The 19,201-nt window shown below is 40.4% G+C and overlaps 1 protein-coding gene across 10 annotated transcripts in view; it reads left to right on the forward strand.

The window, feature by feature from the left end:
• stxbp5l (syntaxin binding protein 5L) overlaps window positions 1-19,201 on the forward strand; it is a 172,277-nt gene that overhangs the window by 12,871 nt on the left and 140,205 nt on the right. For all 10 annotated transcript variants that reach the window (XM_059499928.1, XM_059499933.1, XM_059499930.1 and 7 more), the window contains exon 2: window positions 7,613-7,710. In XM_059499928.1, the coding sequence (XP_059355911.1) occupies window positions 7,613-7,710 (98 nt within the window). The remainder of the gene's footprint in view (window positions 1-7,612; window positions 7,711-19,201) is intronic.

Consider the following 19,201-nt stretch of genomic DNA (forward strand, 5'->3'; position numbering starts at 1 on the left):
ATAGTTTACTAGAGCAATGTGCAGGAAAAGGCATTTATTCTTCTTTCAAATTATGCAATTTTGGAAAAATGAAAAGGGTGAAGTTGAGGAAGAGGCCAGTATTGTGTGTTGACGTTTAGAACAACACAACAGCTTTATATAACCGAACACATTTGTTATGTTACATAAACTATACACTTTTTATTTATGAAATTAAGATATTTTTGGTCTCATTTTAAATACATTAATTATCAGTGACGTATGTACTAGCCTACATATACAAGTCACTACACCACAGCTCTGACTCATTTCATCCTTAATATTTTATATGTGCATGCACTTACATTAAAAGATATGATATAACAAACTATCAGTTTGTGTGTACAAAAGGCATCTAATATGTGTGTAGCATTAATAGTTCCCTCAATACATTTTTAATACACACTGCATTAGTAATGATTTCAACAGACATTTATCTAGACCATCTTTTGCTTACACTGTGTTATATTGCATTGCAGTAGCGGATCAATTCTGTGTCGTATATATAAATAAGTGTGTGAGGGAGACAGGAATATATGAATGGAACTGATGTCAACAGTCCATACAAGAATATTTGGGAGAGCATATGACAGTACCTGTTGTATCTAAAATGATAACGTGTGATGAGTGTGCATGCTTTTGAGAGACACACAGCGCGAGTGTGAAAGCGAGATCTGCAGTCTTAGGCAGAGAGTGGTGCATGGGAGTGCTGGATGTGTGGTCTATTTTTAGAGTGGGGTCTAGACTCGCCCGCCCTCCCCTCTGAAAGAAGAGGCTGAGTGAATGAGCAAGAAAGAGAGTTCATTGTGTGTGTGTTAAAATATTTGTAGCGATGGAGAAAGAGTGGTTTGAAATGTAATTAGATAGAGATAGATAGAGCTAAAGGGAGTGATAGAGACCCTTGCTCAATGTTCTGGAGAGTTCTATGACATCAGTGCTGACCAGGTCTCTTTACTGTATGTTGCTCTCTTCCTTCCTGTGCCTTTCCAATGCAGAATTAAACACGCTGTTGAAAACAAACAAACTAAAGGAAAACCAAAACTAAAGGCGAAGGCCAGAGATAAAGAAAGGGAGAGAAAAAGGGGAAAAATGGATCTTCTGGCCATGAAATATGGATGAGGCTTTAAAGATTGGGGCCAGTAGATGTATTTTTCATTCTCTCTCTGTACTATGTATATTTAATGCAAAATGACTCTCTTTGCAGCCCGTATGGGGCCTGTTTGCACCCCCCCCACCATTAATGCATGGATACGGGGAGGTCCCAGGGGCTCCGCATCTCCTTCCTGCCACAGGTCGCATCGCCCTGCTGAGACAGACAGGAGGTCAGCGCCCCCTTGTGTGTCAATCTCTTCTCCCGCCCATGATTAAAGGCTGCAGAGCTGCAGAGCTGCCGAACCTGGAACACCCACCCCTACTCCAGCTGCGGGAGACAGGGGTGTGTGAGCAAATATGTTTGTGGCTCATTAAAGGAATATTCTGGGCTTTTTTCACATCTGTATCATGTTGTAGATTACCACAGACAATGACTTAGACGCAGCTTTCAGTGTGTTTAAATGAACAGGGAATATTTAGTATATGGAAGCCTAGCAGGCATGTGATGTTTTGCTAAGTTGCCAAAAATTATTTTATTAAGGCTCCAATAAATTGTTATAACAAAACATTGTTGCCATACAGTATATACTCCATTTATGTCATATATATATAATACTGTACACACACACACACACACACACACACACACACACACACACACACACACACACACACACACACACACACACACACACACACACACACACACACACACACACACACTCATACAGACTAATTTATTTTACATTTTGGAGTTTGACAGCACCTGAGTGAAGAAAAGTTTTTTGGGGGGTGAATAAAAAAGTTTCTATCATAAGTGTACTATATAGTTACCATAAACATATTTCCTATTTGTTTATGTACAGAGAGGGAGTGAATTAAATAAATATTCTGTGTGGCTAATTGATAGTGTGTCAGGCAGATGCTGTTTTTATGGTTACTCTGCCCTTCTTTACTAGCATGAGCTGATGCAGAGAACCCATAAAAGCATCCAGTCACATACTGCAGTTCCCATCAAAACATTTACACAGAACAAAATGTCACAAAGCCACAGTTCAAAAACCATTTGGAGCAGTATAAATGCAGCTGTAGAGATTTTTATTTCTATCACGGCATCACATCAGTTACTGACAGAATAATGAGTTGAAAGAAGGCCCTACACATTACTGGAAATATTTAATTCCTTTCTGCATTATCTAGCAAACTGTAAGACAGAGAGATAGACAGATACGTGCAGCATGTAGAAGATGATATATCCCGTATGAATGAGTTGGAGAAATGGTGAGTGGGGGTGGGGAGGTTCATTTTGGGTTTGCTACTTGGTTGACACAAAAGCGTGTTACAGCATGCTCAAACACACGGCATATGTGGTTCTGGCCTGATTGTGTGACAGCTAGTTGTGTGGTGTGACCGCATCATTTGATTCTGTGAGTGGGAATGAACAATAATGTGTTGTTTCAGTCATATGTTTGTGTAAATATCAGTTTGATTTGATTAAATATGTACTTTTGCTACTTATAATAATAATAATAATAATAATAATAAATTTGTACTGTCACTTTTGATTCATTTAATGCATCCTTGTGGAAAGGTTTGATTTAATAAATAACTGACCCCAAGCTTTTGAAAGAAATGGTTTGCTTCATGCAAACTTAAAGATACGGTTCACCCAAAAATGAATGGTCTGTCATTGTTAACTCACCCTTGTGTCATTACAAATAAAATGTCTGTATGTCAGGAAGAAATGTACATAGGTTTGACTACACCTTGACAGAATTAAAAATTTTGGGTGAACTGTCCCTTTAAGAGTGATAGAACAGCATGGAGTAGTAGAAACAGGGTGGAGAAATTGAATAGCTAAACGGCGGAGACAACAGCCCATATCAGTATGAGAGAGTGAGAGGAGAGAAACCCAGAGATGAAGAGGGAATGGGAGGGGGATGCTTAAATAGTCTGCAATAAAGCAGAGCACTGAATGAAAATCTATATGCTGAGGCATTCATTAGCACTCGTTTGATTAATAGAGATGATAAGGCAACACGCACATACGCACTGAAACATCGAACGCAGCCACTCCCATGCAGACGCAGATCAATTATTCCACTTGTCTGCATAAGCAGACAATGAACCTGCAGCTGTAGTGGCATCACACTAACTTCATCCCATCTCTCTTGCTCTCTCTTGCTCTCTCTCTGTGTCTTTTGTTTGCTTTGTGATCACTCCCTCCTGCTCATTCATCCAGTACTTGCTTGCATCAGTCCAGAGCCATGCAGATTAATTATTGATGAATGTACCTTCATAAGGGAGCCAAACAAATGGGGAAAGTGAGTGAGCGAAAGTGCATTTTTACAGTAAAATGTAAAAAAAAAAAACCTCATGGATCACTTGAATTTGTTACACTCTCTGTCAGAGTCCCAATCAGGAAGCATTCGACACTAATCTGCAGAATTGTTTCTAAAATATTTTTGGACAGTGTCACAATTTGCGTCACAACTCTGGAGCCGCATGTGTGATGGATTTCAGCACCATCTGTGCCGGCCATAACCAGCGCCAGAGCACTAGCACAGACCCGCAGGCTGTGGACGGCTCTCATTGCATGCTTCCAGCTCCGATGGCTGAGGACAGCACCTGCTCTTACATTTCAGAGCACACATTCTGGACAGCTTCTTTACAGTTCAGTGCACCAAATAAAACACACTCAGAGCAGCATGATTTGAAGCTGGCCCCCGACCAGCTCAATTGATTACAGTGATTGCAGGCAGTTTGCTGCAAGTGTAACAAGTTAAATGTCCATTGTGTAAAATAGCACATAAGTGACTCGCTAGTGATAGGCTCTGGAACTTTTGATGCACTTTAATTGTTTTGTTGGCTATTTAGAGATGTTTGGAGCAGAAATTTAAATTACCAGCTAATATAAGGAAAAATTTCAAATTTCATGTGTTCTGACATGTACCAACAAATGTTTTAAGTTACTGTTGTTTTACTTTATGAGGAAAACAATAAAGGATTTTTCTCCAAATACAATCATAATTCATTCATTTTATTTATGGGCGCCTTTCAAGACACTCAAGGACACCTTACAATACTAAAATACTTAATAAAACAGAATATATCACAATAAACAGTAATACAAAGAAAAAGCAATACCCATTAACATAACAACAGTAAATCACTCAGGATAGTCTAATCTAAAAAAAAAAAAAAAGGTTTTGAGAAGTGATTTAAAAATTGAGAGAAAGTAGTGGACTTCAATGGAAGCCAGTGGGTTACAAATCCAAATTGCAGTTTCAAGGCAGCTTCAAAGGGCTGTACACGACCCCCTGCGAGGCATAAGGGTCAGCAAAATTATTAGTCATTTCTTTTTAACAACAAATGCTAGTTTTGCACTAGCTCTGCAATGCACATCCACAACTTCATGCATTCTGTAATCACGTTCGAAAGGTCATGTTTTTTTCCTAGCAGAATAGATTTTTTAGGTTTCAAAATATTTAAATATCCAGGATACACAAACTAATCAACCATTTAAAAAAAAAAAAAAAACTGATACAAAGACATAAATATCATATGTGTGACACGCATCGCAGAGCTAGTGCAAGATGTGCATTTGTGGTTAAAATGTATATAAATATTTATTTATTTTTAGAAAATGATAGATCGTTTTGCTAGATAAGACCCTTATTACTCGGCTGGGATCGTGTAATGCCCTTTGAATCTGCATTGAAACTGCAGTTTGGAACATTAACTTGTTGGTCGCCATTGAAGTCCACTATATGGAGAAAAATCTTGGAATATTTTCCTCAAAAACCTTAATATCTTTTCTACTGAAGAATTACAGACATGAACATCTTGGATTACACAGGGGTGAGTAAATTATCAAGAACTTTTAAATCTGGAGTGAACTAATTTAAACTAACGTTTTTGATTTAGTGAGTGGGAATGAACAATAATGTGCTGTTTCAATCGTGTGTTTGTCTAAATAACAGTTTGATTTGATTAAAAATGTATTTTTACAACAAATATATATATATATATATATATATATATATATATATATATATATATATATATATATATTCATTGCGTTGTTATGGAAACACACAACATGACTTCATAGTTTGACTATCATGTTACTTATCCATTTGTGCATTTTGTGCAGATGCAATTCAATGTAATATTGAATTCTCTGATATTATTGATTGTGACTGCATTATTTAAAACAACTATTTTCTTTGTAGATTTTTCTTCAAAAACATCGTTAGCTTGTAGTGTTATTTTTTGTCAAATTATAACATTTTAAAATTGTCATCATGATGCACAATGTTGCCCTTTTTATTGATTAAACTCATCAGTGACAAGCAATTTGTCAGTAATTGAATTGATAACGAGATTAACACTGGTTGCAGGTGAATTAGCAGAAATAGATTCCCATGTCACCGTTGTGTCCTTGAGCAAAGCACTTAACCCGGTGATGCTCCACAGGGGCCGTCCTTACAGTTAGCTGTCTGCTTATGGCAGATAACCGCATCTTGACTTTGATTTGTGCAAACGTGTAATGTGTGAGAAATTCTAGAGGTTAAATGCAGTGTGATTTACAGAATAAAGCTCAGGGCTCTTAGCCAGAAGGTTGCTGGTTCAAGACCCACATGCAGCAAGCAATCACCATTAGGACCCTGAGTAAGGCATTTAGCCTACCTTACATTCATTTAATATCTTGCTAAATTAAATTAAATTGTATTATTTTATTGTATTTCATTTGGCCATTGGCCACTAATAGCTTATTTCTTAATTAATGATACTTTATTTAGGTTATTCATTACTTTGTGTAAATTGATTTTGTGGTAATATGAGCAATAAAGTACTTTGAAATTGTATTGAATTAAACTTGAGATAAAAAGGAATGTTTTGACTATGTTTAAGAGATCATGTAGCAGATGCAGGAAGGCCAGTAAGAAGTTAATGATCTTGTTATCAAATAAGCAGAAACTAAACCAGCTGTTTGGTGTAGAAGTGAAGGGAAAGCTTGATTCTGGCATGTTTAGGTGGTTCTTGCAATTTTGTCCATGAATGTGATGGTTGGCCTTGGGGGGCACCATCGTTTTTGCACAGCAAGCGTTGACAGCTGTGTGACCTTCAGCTGAGATGAAGATAGACTGAGTGGGGGAGTGTTGGCTGGGGGGGTAGCGGAGCTTGGTTTTGATGAAGTTGAGCTTGAGTGGTCAGCGAGGTGCCAGAAGGGCATGCTGAGATCTTTGCTGAAATTGTAGACATGGACACATGGAAAAGGAAATGAGATGGAAAGTGGAGTGTTGTCAGCATGGCAGCAGTGTGAAGTGCCATATGATTTAGTGTCTCAATCAAGTGATCTGGTGTCATCATCATCTTTGATGATATATGATTATGTGATTGAAATGGTTCAAATCCCAAGTGATTTTGCATTAAGTAAACTAAGTAGCAGGGCATAATCTTTTTTATTTTCTTTTTTATTTTACTGACCTAATTTGATCTTGAACTTTTTTTCCAGACAGAAAGCAGTAAAAGTATGGAAGGTATAGCATATGAAGCTGATTGGAAAGAATTGTTTGAAATGAACAGAATGTGGACACACTTCTGAGCTGTGGGACACTTTCAGTACTGTTGCTTATATATCTTATGCCAGGATCCATCATTGCAGCCAGACTGATAAAGTTTGAACTTTGGTTTTGGCTTGAAATTTCGTAAAAGTTAGCCTTTGGTAAGAAATGTTGACATTTTTTGATGAGTAAAATTGGATGCATAAGGTTTCCCCCTTACCTTAAACATGGTAATGGGCAACTTGTAAATGATCATCTTGTGTATCATGTAAGTAATTAATAAAAATGTTGCATTAAATCTGAATTCAATTCCTTAAGTTTGAGAAGAAAATACTTATAATTTCTGTCTTATATTATTTTGTACATTAATAAATGGCTGTAACTCTGTGATAAACAGGCTTTTCCTCGAGCAGCAAATCAACATAAAATAATAATTTCTGAAGGATCATGTGGAATTTAATACTCGGATAATGGCTTCTGAAAATTCAGCTTTGTCATCACAGGAATTAATTACATTTAAAAGTATATTAAAATAGACAACAGTTACTTTAAAAATAATTCAAATGTATTTTATCATTTTTAATGCAGTCTTGGAAAGCATGAGAGGCTTCTTTCAAAAACAAAAAAATCCTACTGACCTCAAACTTTTGAACAGCCAATTTTTATGCAAAACCAATATAATATTGCAGAATATATCTTGTAGGAGATGGGAAGGAGCGGGTGGCTGCACAGTGAGCAGCAGATGCTGAAGTACTGTTTCATGTGAGCTGTTCTCAGGAGAGTAGCAGGGGGTGCAGGCAGGCCGTAGGCTGTGTCACTATTATGTGGGAATGAATGACTAAAGTTGCCCAGAGTACTTTGTTCTTAATGTAGCACAGCATGTTTTCTTTTCTTTCTTTTTTCATGTTTTCTGTGTTTTCCTTTCTCTGTAGACGGTGCGTCATGGATTTCCCTATCAGCCCACAGCTCTGGCATTTGACCCAGTGCAAAAGATCCTTGCCATTGGCACTCGTTCTGGAGGAGTACGGCTGTATCCTTTTTTTTCCTTCAATGCTGTTTGCTCCACAGTGTAAATTCAAGACTTTTTGAAGGACTTTTGGGCTTTGGGAAGGCTGCCGTCTGAGGTAAGGTATAATGCTGTCATGTTTCCCCACTACTTCCTATGCCATAGAGGGGTGTAAGACCATTTGACTGTCTCCCAGAGGAATTGCTGCACAATGTTACTAATGCATTAATACTGAGAATGATGACTGCAAGAAAAATAGAGAGCGAGATAGAGAGAGAGAGAGAGAGAGAGAGAGAGAGAGAGAGAGAGAGAGAGAGAGAGAGAGAGAGAGACTCAGTTCCAACATAGTTGAATAAATAATGGCTAAACATGAGTATTGGCCTCTAACAGAAACCCATATTAGCATTAGCTTAGCATTTTTTTTCCTGTAATTTATTTGGCAGCATTATTGAACAGTCCCAAATGGAATCTGTGTCTTCAAACTCCACAGCAAATGAATTATTAAGTCAAATCAGTGTTCTTGCCCTACCAGTAAGCCTACAATAATGTTTTAATTTCAGAGATGTTTGATTCGATTTGTGGAGAAATAAGCCGGCTTCTGCCTCATGTGCTTACTTTACATCATTTCTGTTAACAATGAAAGTTGTGAAGAGCAGTATTGAAGCACATTTGAAGTTAAAATGCCACTAATAAGACTTAGTTTTCCTACATTTTTCCAAATATTTCACAAAGTTCTGCAGATTTTCCACAAAACATAGAAAAAGCAAAGTCAGCAGATTCCATCTTGACCTTGTTAAAAATATTACCTCAAATACAGATACAATGAATATCAATTCACAAAAGAGAGAGAGAGAAAGCTCAATTTAGAAGAGAATTTAGAAGTGAAAATGCGTGATCTGATTTGTGGTGTGCGTAATTTATTTTCTCAGCTGTATAAATAAATTAATCACGTTCCTTTAACTCAATGCCAGCACTTGTACAGCTCAAGTGTCTGGAGCATTTAATGATTTGGAAACATTGCCTTTTTGGTTTGTCCTCAATGATCATGCTATTTGTTTGGTTTATCACAAGAGGTTTCCTTGCAATATTGAGGAAACAAAGTCTGTGTGCAGAAAGTCAAACAAGCAGGAAGTAGAGAGGAGAAATGCCCAGAAATCATGTGGCAGACAGATGAAACAATGAAAGGAGGAGGGAAAAGAGAAATAGTGGGCCATTTTTGCATCACAGTGAATTAGCTTTGTGCTGATTACGGACCTGCCATTACTGTAGATAACTATGGACTGTGTTCCTTAAGTGTGAAAAGCATGACTCTCCCTGTCTCTCTCTCTCTCCTCCAGATACTTTTTTTCTCTGCTGTTTTTGTCTGTCTTTCTCTCTATCCTTCCATATGTATTACATGCTAATGAGACATGAAAAGAAGGGGCTTTGACTCTGTTGGGATGTCATTTCTGTATCAGCTGACAGTTTTGACATGGACTATTGTGAAGAACTCACTGTGTGCACAAATTTTAGTTAATCTTTGTATTTTGTTGCATGAGATACAATGGAAGGAGTACTGTATACCTAGGCCTTTTATTAGTTTTAAAATCAGAAAGGTTCAACAAGCACATATGGGTGTTTGAGAGCACATATTCTTTTGTCTAGGGATGCACATTATGTTTGGTACTATATTGGTTATGGGTCAGTATTAGAGTTATATATATATATATATATATATATATATATATATATATATATATATATATATATATATATATATACTGGAATCTACACACTACATTTCAAAGCTCAAAAGACAAAAGACCATAAAATTCCTATAATTTGGATATACAGTTTATTATTTTTCCGATGGCTTATTGATTATGTTTGTTTCAGATTAAATTTGCCATATTGCTAACTTTCCTTTCTTATGCCTGACTCTTTCTCTCTGTCTTTCTCTGATTCTGGGCCGAATGGTATATTTAGTTCTTGTTCAGAGCTCTGTATTGATTGAGAGAGCCCAAAGTTAAACACTGCACTATTGATTATCAACCTTTCTGTGCACTCACTGCATACACTGTCTGCAAATAATTTTTATAGGAGAATACTTAGTGTGTTTGTGTGTGTGTGTGCTCTTGTTTTTGTGACTTATCAGGACACAACTCTGTATAATGACATGGGTATGACACAGGTATTACAAGGAGAGGGTGACTTATGAGGACATAACCCCTTGTTGCCATTTTTCAAAAGGCTTATAAATCATACAAAATGAGTTTTTCTGAGAAAGTAAAAATGCACAAAGTTTCCTGTGAGGGTTAGGGTTAGGTGTAGGGTTGGTGTAGGGCCATAGAATATACAGTTTGTACAGTATAAAACCATTATGCCTAGGGATGCCCCCCAAAAAAACGTGTGTCTGTGTGTCTGTGAGTTTGCATTTGTTCTTATTTTATAAAGATTAGTAAATATTTATTAAAGTAGCATCTCTCTTTATAGTTTAGTAAAGAAAGGCAGCTGACAGGTATAAAACATACGCTTGCATTATGTACTGTATATAAAAATAGACACAATGCTGAAGTAAGCAAGGAGCACATCATACTAAGCAGGTTTGTTGATGTCATCTATGTGTGTGTGTGAGCGGTGTGTGTGTGCGAGAGTGTGTGTGTGTGTCTATGTGTGTGTGTGTGTGTGTGTGTGTGTGTTTTGATGCAGATCTTGGCAGGGTGGCAGTTTGCAGGGCTGAGATTGGTGTGGCATTCACTTCACTGCAGTCAGCTAACTGCACAACCTCCATGAATGAATAGAAAGAATCCATCTCGTACCAATTAATAAAGTCATTCTGATATCATGGATAGGAAACAGTTTTATAGAATTATATAAATATACAGTACAGTACGGTTTGGACACACCTTCTCATTCAAAGAGTTTTCTTTATTTTCCAGACCATGAAAATTGTAGATTCACACTGAAGGCATCAACACTATGAATTAACACATGTGGAATTATATACACAACAAAAGTGTGAAACAACTGAAAATATGTCATATTCTAGGTTCTTCAAAGTAGCCACCTTTTGCTTTGATTACTGCTTTGCACACTCTTGGCATTCTCTTGATGAGCTTCAAGAGGTAGTCACCTGAAATGGTCTTCCAACAGTCTTGAAGGAGTTCCCCGAGAGATGCTTAGCACTTGTTGGCCCTTTTGCCTTCTGTCTGCGGTCCATCTCACCCCAAACCATCTCGATTGGGTTCAGGTCCAGTGACTGTGGAGGCCAGGTCATCTGGCGCAGCACCCCATCACTCTCCTTCTTGGTCAAATAGCCCTTACCCAGCCTGGAGGTGTGTTTAGGGTCATTTTTCCTGTTGAAAAATAAATGATGGTCCAACTAAACGCAAACCGGATGAAATAGCATGCCGCTGCAAGATGCTGTGGTAGCCATGCTGGTTCAGTATGCCTTCAATTTTGAATAAATCCCCAACAGTGTCACCAGCAAAGCACCCCCACACCATCACACCTCCTCCTCCATGCTTCAGCTCCTTGTGTTCTTTAGCCCAAACAAGTCTCTTCTGCTTGTTGCCCTTCTTTAGCAGTGGTTTCCTAGCAGATATTCTACCATGAAGGCCTGATTCACGCAGTCTCCTCTTAACAGTTGTTCTAGAGATGTGTCTGCTGCTAGAACTCCGTGTGCCATTGACCTGGTCTCTAATCTGAGCTGCTGTTAACCTGCGATTTCTGAGGCTGGTGACTCGGATGAACTTATCCTCTGCAGCAGAGGTGACTCTTGGTCTTCCTTTCCTGGGGCGGTCCGCATGTGAGCCAGTTTCTTTGTAGCGCTTGATGGTTTTTGTGACTGCACTTGGGGACACTTTCAAAGTTTTCCCAATTTTTCGGACTGACTGACCTTCATTTCTTAAAGTAATGATGGCCACTCGTTTTCCTGTACTTAGCTGCTTTTTTCTTGCCATAATACAAATTCTAACAGTCTATTCAGTAGGACTATCAGCTGTGTATCCACCTGACTTCTGCACAACACAACTGATGGTCCCAACCCCATTTATACTCTTTGAATGAAAAGGTGTGTCCAAACTTTTGGTCTGTACTGTATATATATATATATATATATATATATATATATATATATATATATATATATATATATATATATATATATATATATCGATAGATAGATAGATAGATAGATAGATAGATAGATAGATGGATATATATAGTTACAAATTCATGTGCCCCTGACCAGCAGCAAGCAATCCTGACAAAATGTAATTGTCATGTTGATGTAACAGTCTATACAAAGTCTTAACCGATTATGCTGGCAGCTTGTGTGTGTATGAAGGTGCTAATAAAATGGATATATTTCAGTTAAACGGCAAAAAGATCTTTCCAAAATCTTCAAAATGGCAGAATTACAGAACAGTACTCAACATTTGTTTCTGTTTGTGAGTAGGAGTATATTCAGTGTTATTTAGAAAAGTTGCACTTTGGATTGTGTTTGTAAAAAGCATTTTACACAGTAAAACAGTAATAGTGTAAAAAGTTTTAGTTTGGGGTCAGTATGATTTTATATGATTTTAAAAGAAGTCTTTTATGCGTACCAAGGCTCTGTTGTTGGATCAAAAACAGAATAAAACTTAAATACTGTGAAATATTATTAAAATTTTAAATGTAAAAAAAAAATGCTTATGGGAGGACCAGGACTGCCCTCCCAATTTGAACACTGCACTTGTGTTTCTATTGCCAGCCTACTTAGACAGTATCCTCTCTTCACTTTCTGCTGATAAGGACTACTTCACACAAAAAAGCAGCCCGTAGTGCACTTGTGTCACAGAGGACAAAAACCAGAGATGAAAGACACACATTCTCAAAGCTGTAGATTTGAAAGACCAATGTTTGGAAGGGAGTCAGCTGTCACTCTCAATCATGCACCAGTCTGATTTTATCACAATTGAAAATAATTTAGTATGCGATGCCAGTGAATTAAAATGGACCGCTACAGGGTTGCTGTTAGAGAACTCATGAGTCATGCAGGTGATGCTGAACTTCGAGAACTTAGTGGTGTTAATTGAAGGATTAATAGCATAGTGCAATAAAATCCATAACTGAGTTACCCAGATATCTACATTAGGCTATATCACAGCAGCTAAATAAACATCAGACAAAAAGTTACAGTATACAAATCCACTTTAAATATTTAAGAGACCCCCCCCCCCCCCCCCCCCCCCAACTACCCACAAAATATACTTGGGGGTCTTTGTTCAATAAAACGATAATATTTAAAACGACGTTTAGATTGCTGTATTAATTTGTACATTATATATTACAGCATTGCTCATTATAATTAATCACACACGATTCTGTTGAGCTTAAAAATCAGAGGCGTTCAGATCAGTCATTGCTGAGACCCCAGAGTTTTGTTCAGACTGAAACTCATGAATTCCCTCATCATATGCAACAAAGTGCAGATGTACGTGTGAAATAAGAAAGAGGTTCATTTATTGTACAGTGTATGGACAGCTTCATTGATTATAGGCAAAAATGTACATAAAGGGTTAAAATCATTTTAAACTTGTTGGAAAAGATTCATTTCTGTCACTGCTGTGAACTGACCACCACACAGAGTCAGTTTTCCACAGCAGTCCTGCAGCAACGTACTGTATAGTTATTATCATTAATTCACTGGTCATCAAATAATACGCTTATATCTTAGAATAAGGTTTTCATAATGATAATGCTAAAAATTATGAATCGTTTTTATATGAAGTTTTGTTTTTTTTTTGTTTTTTTGGGGGGGCATGTGGGAGGGTTGGGGTCTGGTTAGGGCCCCCCCCCAGTGCTTTGACACAATTCAAACACCGCAAGTGTGTGTAAGTGTGTACATGTGAAGAGGTAATTGAATTCTCCTCTGTGATAAGCTGTCGATTCTCATCAAAGTGGACTAGTGGAAAGAGAGAGAGAGAGAGGAATTGGTATGGGAGTGATGATGAATTTTGGTGAGATGGCAAAAGCAGAGGTGGGTGGAGTCATGTCACCTTCTGCATCATTTTTTCCCCCTCTTTCTGTTTCATTTTTATTGGAGCGGGAAAAGAGGGTGTGAAAGAGCAGGAACTGTTTTCATTATCAGGCAGGGCACGTTTAGAGTTCACCGCAGCCTCTGTCTAGTTAATGTCGGAATGATGGGCGAAGCGCACACATGCACTCACATGCTCTTCCAAACACATCTAACGCAGTCACACAGAAACATGCACAAACACCAAGGCAATGACAGATGTCTTGTGCGTGTTGTCAGAGTGACAGTGAATAATGCTGAGATCTTAGCACTGACGCTGATAGTAAGCACGCTGCTGCCATCTTTCCTGCTGACAATATGTCACCCTTCTTTACAGCCTCTCTTAATATTTGTAACATCTTTGCGCCAATTCTATCATGCTGATTTTTAAAGTTCTCTCTCTCTTTTTGGCAGTTGCATTTTGATAAATTAGATTTTAACATTAAATTTGTTATTTACAGTTATTCATGACTTCATACAGTTCATACATATACACAAATATCTTTTAAAAAAATAAATAAATAAAATCATGGTTTCCAGAAAAATATATTAAGCAACACAACTCTTTTCAACTCTGATAATAATAAGAAGTGCTTCTTAAGCACCACATCATCATATTACAATGAAGATGGAAATAATGGACAGTGAAAATTCAGCTTTGCCATCCCTAGTTAAAAACAAAACAAAAACAAAAACAAATATTATATTAAATACATTTATTTCAAATAAAGTCCAAATCTATATAAAAAAATTACTGACATATTGCTCAAAATATTGATAGATAATTTTTTTAATGTTTTTCTCTAGAGATCAAAGGAATAAATACAATATTAATGAGAGACTTGAACGGTGCAGACTTTCTCGATTGGTATTGTATCTGGTTTTAGATTTCTTAATGTAACAAAAAGTGAACTGCTTGCTCGATTTATAGTCTCTTCCCTTTTTAGTCTGTGAATCTTAGCCAGAATAAGCCGTAATGTGGACTCGACTTAATGCTTCTGCATGAAACCCTTAAACACAATGGCCCTGTCCCAAATGGGGCACTTGATGTGTATTTGCAGTCTTGCAGCGGCTTGTGTCTGTGAAGTTTTATGAGACCTTAAGGATCTGATTCCCTTTCATGGCCGCTATGTACCCTCAATGCTCACATGTGCTGAGCCTGCACTGATGCAGACTACTACCTAACAGTCTGTGCAGCATTACTTAAAGGAGGGACATAAGAGCAGCATTTGGGACAGGGTCGGACTGACTGGATATGGATACATATACGAACAACTTCAGTGATTTTGGCACCACTGACAGGGGTCTGTGATTGTCATATCCAGCTCAGCATTTGGAAATGTCTAACCACTCTTTTTGATGTCTATACACTGAAGAAACTATCAGTGCAGCATTAGAATAGTGTTAAGTTTTTTTTAAGTCTAGGTTTTAGGCTTTGGTTCTGCATATATCAGCATGCATCCTGCATCCTTTCTGTCAACTGTGTAAGAGAGTCAACTGTACACGTCACTGTCTTTATAGTGTAAGGCTATCTATAGACCTAAGTCGGGGGAGACGGCAAATATATCACTACCCTGACTGAGCTCTGTAGATGGTTAAATAGACATAAAGAAAAGAGCATCAATACCAATTCATATTTCAAGTATTATAACAATGATGTCACCAGCATCATTAGTATTCATCCTGTTAGCAAATCTCAGTGTTGTGGACTCAGAAAACTTTGCCAAGCCATATGCCCACAATTACGGCAGACTCTCTCTCTCTCTCTCTCACACACACATGTCACAAGGTGACGATCTTTAGGGGCGGAACCAAAATTCGGGAAGTTTGGTTCCGCCCGGAAGCGTTTCCGCCCGGACCGGAAAAACAGAACACCGGAACTTCCGGTAGCGCCGTAAGAAGGAAAATCAGGGAATTCGATGCACCTGTGCCTAGTTAGGGACAGCGGTTGGTGATTGGAGGATACGCTGGACAAGGCAGTACTTAAGGCCAAGTTATTTCCCAGTCTGGGAAGCTCTTTTTGGTGTGTGTGAAGCACTGGGTTGTGCCCGTCTTGGTACGCTGCTGGTAGCTGTCTAACTCTCTCTCTCCCTCAGGCTGGAATTGTATGATTGTGAAGACATCGCGAACCTTAAAGGTTGAGAAGTGAACAGATTATACGGCGAACTGAGACGACGTGAAAAAGGGGATTGGAAGTGGCATTGATGTGAGTACTAAGAGCCAGTCGAAAGTGCCCTGTATATTGACCTGGCGTTGTGTAGATCTCTCCAGGAGGAGGAGGGCGGCCCTACCCCTAATATAGTGTGGTGGGAGAGCCGAAGGAATACTTATTGAAGTAGTCACAACGACGACATCACTAGCTAGGCCGCATATTCCATCGCCAGATCCGAACCAAGCGAAGTGAAGGAAGACGGGTGTCCTTTCCGTACACTGAGTGTGGTGGGTGAGTCTTCGTGCTGTGAAAACCTATAATTTTGACGTGGTGCTGTATATTGCTGTGGGCTGCTGTGTATTGCCGTGTGTCCTGTCAGATAAACCCCCGCCTTCACGCACTTCGGCGTGGGAGGACAAGGAGATTGCTGGTCCTAGCCTAGTTCAGTACAGTATATGTTGTGAGCGTGCTTCAGATCTCCGGAGATAGCACGGTACGCTGTGTCCAGCCCAGAGGTGAAAGCCATCCAAAGCAGAGTAACTGTGTTTTGTGTCCAAGTTGATACCTGTGGAGAGGAAAGGAAAGAGAGTGAGTAACACAAGGAGAAACAGAGGAAACCTGTACTTACAGTGCGCTGTGTTCAGCCCAGAGGTGAGAGCCATTCAAAGCAAACTAACTGTGCTATTGTGCCCAAGTTGATACCTGTGGAGAGAAAAGGAGAGAGAGAGTGAATAACACGAGGAGGAATAGAGCGAACCCTGTACTTACAGTACGCTGTGTCCAGCCCAGAGGTGAAAGCCATCCAAAGCAGAGTAACTGTGTTTTGTGTCCAAGTTGATACCTGTGGAGAGGAAAGGAAAGAGAGTGAGTAACACAAGGAGAAACAGAGGAAACCTGTACTTACAGTGCGCTGTGTTCAGCCCAGAGGTGAGAGCCATTCAAAGCAAACTAACGGTGCTATTGTGCCCAAGTTGATATCTGTGGAGAGAAAAGGAGAGAGAGGGAATAACACGAGGAGGAATAGAGCGAACCCTGTACTTACAGTACGCTGTGTCCAGCCCAGAGGTGAGAGCCATTTAAAGCAAACTAACTGTGCTATTGTGCCCAAGTTGATACCTGTGGAGAGAAAAGGAGAGAGAGGTGAATAACACGAGGAGGAATAGAGCGAACCCTGTACTTACAGTACGCTGTGTCCAGCCCAGAGGTGAGAGCCATTCAAAGCAAACTAACTGTGCTATTGTGCCCAAGTTGATACCTGTGGAGAGAAAAGGAGAGAGAGAGTGAATAACACGAGGAGGAATAGAGCGAACCCTGTACTTACAGTACGCTGTGTCCAGCCCAGAGGTGAGAGCCATTCAAAGCAAACTAACTGTGCTATTGTGCCCAAGTTGATACCTGTGGAGAGAAAAGGAGAGAGAGAGTGAATAACACGAGGAGGAATAGAGCGAACCCTGTACTTACAGTACGCTGTGTCCAGCCCAGAGGTGAGAGCCATTCAAAGCAAACTAACTGTGCTATTGTGCCCAAGTTGATACCTGTGGAGAGAAAAGGAGAGAGAGTGGGTAACACGAGGAGAGACTGAGGAAACCTGTACTTACGCCGCTGCCTGTGGAGAAAGAGAAAGCGAGTGAGCACCCAAGGAACGAACTGTGTGAACCAGTACTTACTGTGAGCTGTAATCAGCGAAGAGGTGAGAGCAGAACCAAGCTGAACTAACTGTGCCTGTGTGTCCCAGCCGTTGCCTGTGGAGAAAGAGAAAGCGAGTGAGCACCCAAGGAACGAACTGTGTGAACCAGTACTTACTGTGAGCTGTAATCAGCGAAGAGGTGAGAGCAAAACCAAGCTGAATTAACTGTGCCTGTGTGTCCCAGCCGTTGCCTGTGGAGAAAGAGAAAGAGCCCGTTGCCTGTGGAGGAAGAGAAAGAGAGTGAGCACCTCGAGAACGAACTGTGTGAACCAGTACTTACCGTGAGCTGTATTCAGCGAAGAGGAGGAAGAAGGAGGGCGCTACGGATACCTAAGACTCAGGCCGGGGCCCGAGTCCTACGCCCCGGATCCCCGTGGCCCCCTTGCTCCCTGACCTCTTCCCGGCCATAGCCCATCTGGAGGGCCGAGTCAGAGTTTAGTTTTAATTGCCCTTTCCCTATTCCCCAAGCTATTTTTAAATATTTAAATAAAGATTGTTTTATCACTTACTTGTTCTCGTGTTGTTTGGCCATTGGGTCGGGTTTGGGGACCTCCTCGAGGTGGAAGTTGAGAAGGGGTGTGGCTTAGTTAAAGCATAGCCAGCCCCTGGGTGTGACAGATTTGGCGTAGTCGGCAGGGTTTCCACCTCGAGTTGAGTAACCAAGGTCGTCCAATGACCGACAACGCGGGGCTTTCAGCCCAACCCCGTGCCATGCCCGTTTTTATGGGGAGCCCCTGGATTCAAAAATATGGGGGGACAGAATCCGAGGTACGATTGTCTGAATGGAAGGCTCAACTAGAGTACTTGGCCGACCTACAGGGCCTTAGTGCAGCCCAGCGGCTTCAATTTGTGTTAAACTCCCTGGATGGAGAAGCGCGGCGAGAGGTGCATGCCGCCCCCGAAGCCGTTAGAGCCAACGCCCAAACCGTGTTCCAGTTCCTCACTGAACAGTATGGTGACCACACCCCCGTAGCTGTCCTTCGCTCCCAGTTCTTCAATTGTAAGCAGGGCCCCCGCCAACCGATTAGAGCTTTCGCCCTGAGGTTGCGAGAGCAATTCGCCCGACTACAGACCCGTCGGGACCACGGGTTGGGAGATGGAGAGACTCTATTGCGGGACCAGTTTCTTCTGGGGTTGAAGGAGGGTCCGGTGAGACAGAGCCTACGTATCCAGTTTCGAAGGGACCCGGGTCTTACGTTCGAAGATCTGAAGAAAGAGGCACTGGCCCTGGAAGGTGATGAGACTGAGGTGAGTGGTTCCCCAGTGTGTGCGGTTGTCAGTGAAGTAGCACCAGCACAACCCGGAGGCCCTGACTGGAAGCAAGCACTGAAGGCTGAACTTTTGAAAGATGTCCGCGACCAGATGTCTGAACTGTCTAAAGCCCTCGTAGGAGAATTGCGCCAAGGACGGGCGCGGGAGGAACCACGGCCGGCGCCCCGAGACCGAGTGTACTCAGAGGGAGGCCGAGAGCCGTTCAGGCGCCCGAACCACTTTAACCGGCCCCGTTTCGAATGGGACGAGCAAGGGCGACCCATCTGTAACCGCTGTGGCAAACCAGGTCACTATAGCCGTCAGTGTGGGCCCCGCAGGGCGTCAGAAGGGGGTTTTTAGGTCGGCCGGCCACTGTGGGTCGTGTGGC

This window comes from Carassius carassius, chromosome 19, assembly GCF_963082965.1.
Source record: "Carassius carassius chromosome 19, fCarCar2.1, whole genome shotgun sequence".
NCBI lineage: Eukaryota > Metazoa > Chordata > Actinopteri > Cypriniformes > Cyprinidae > Carassius > Carassius carassius.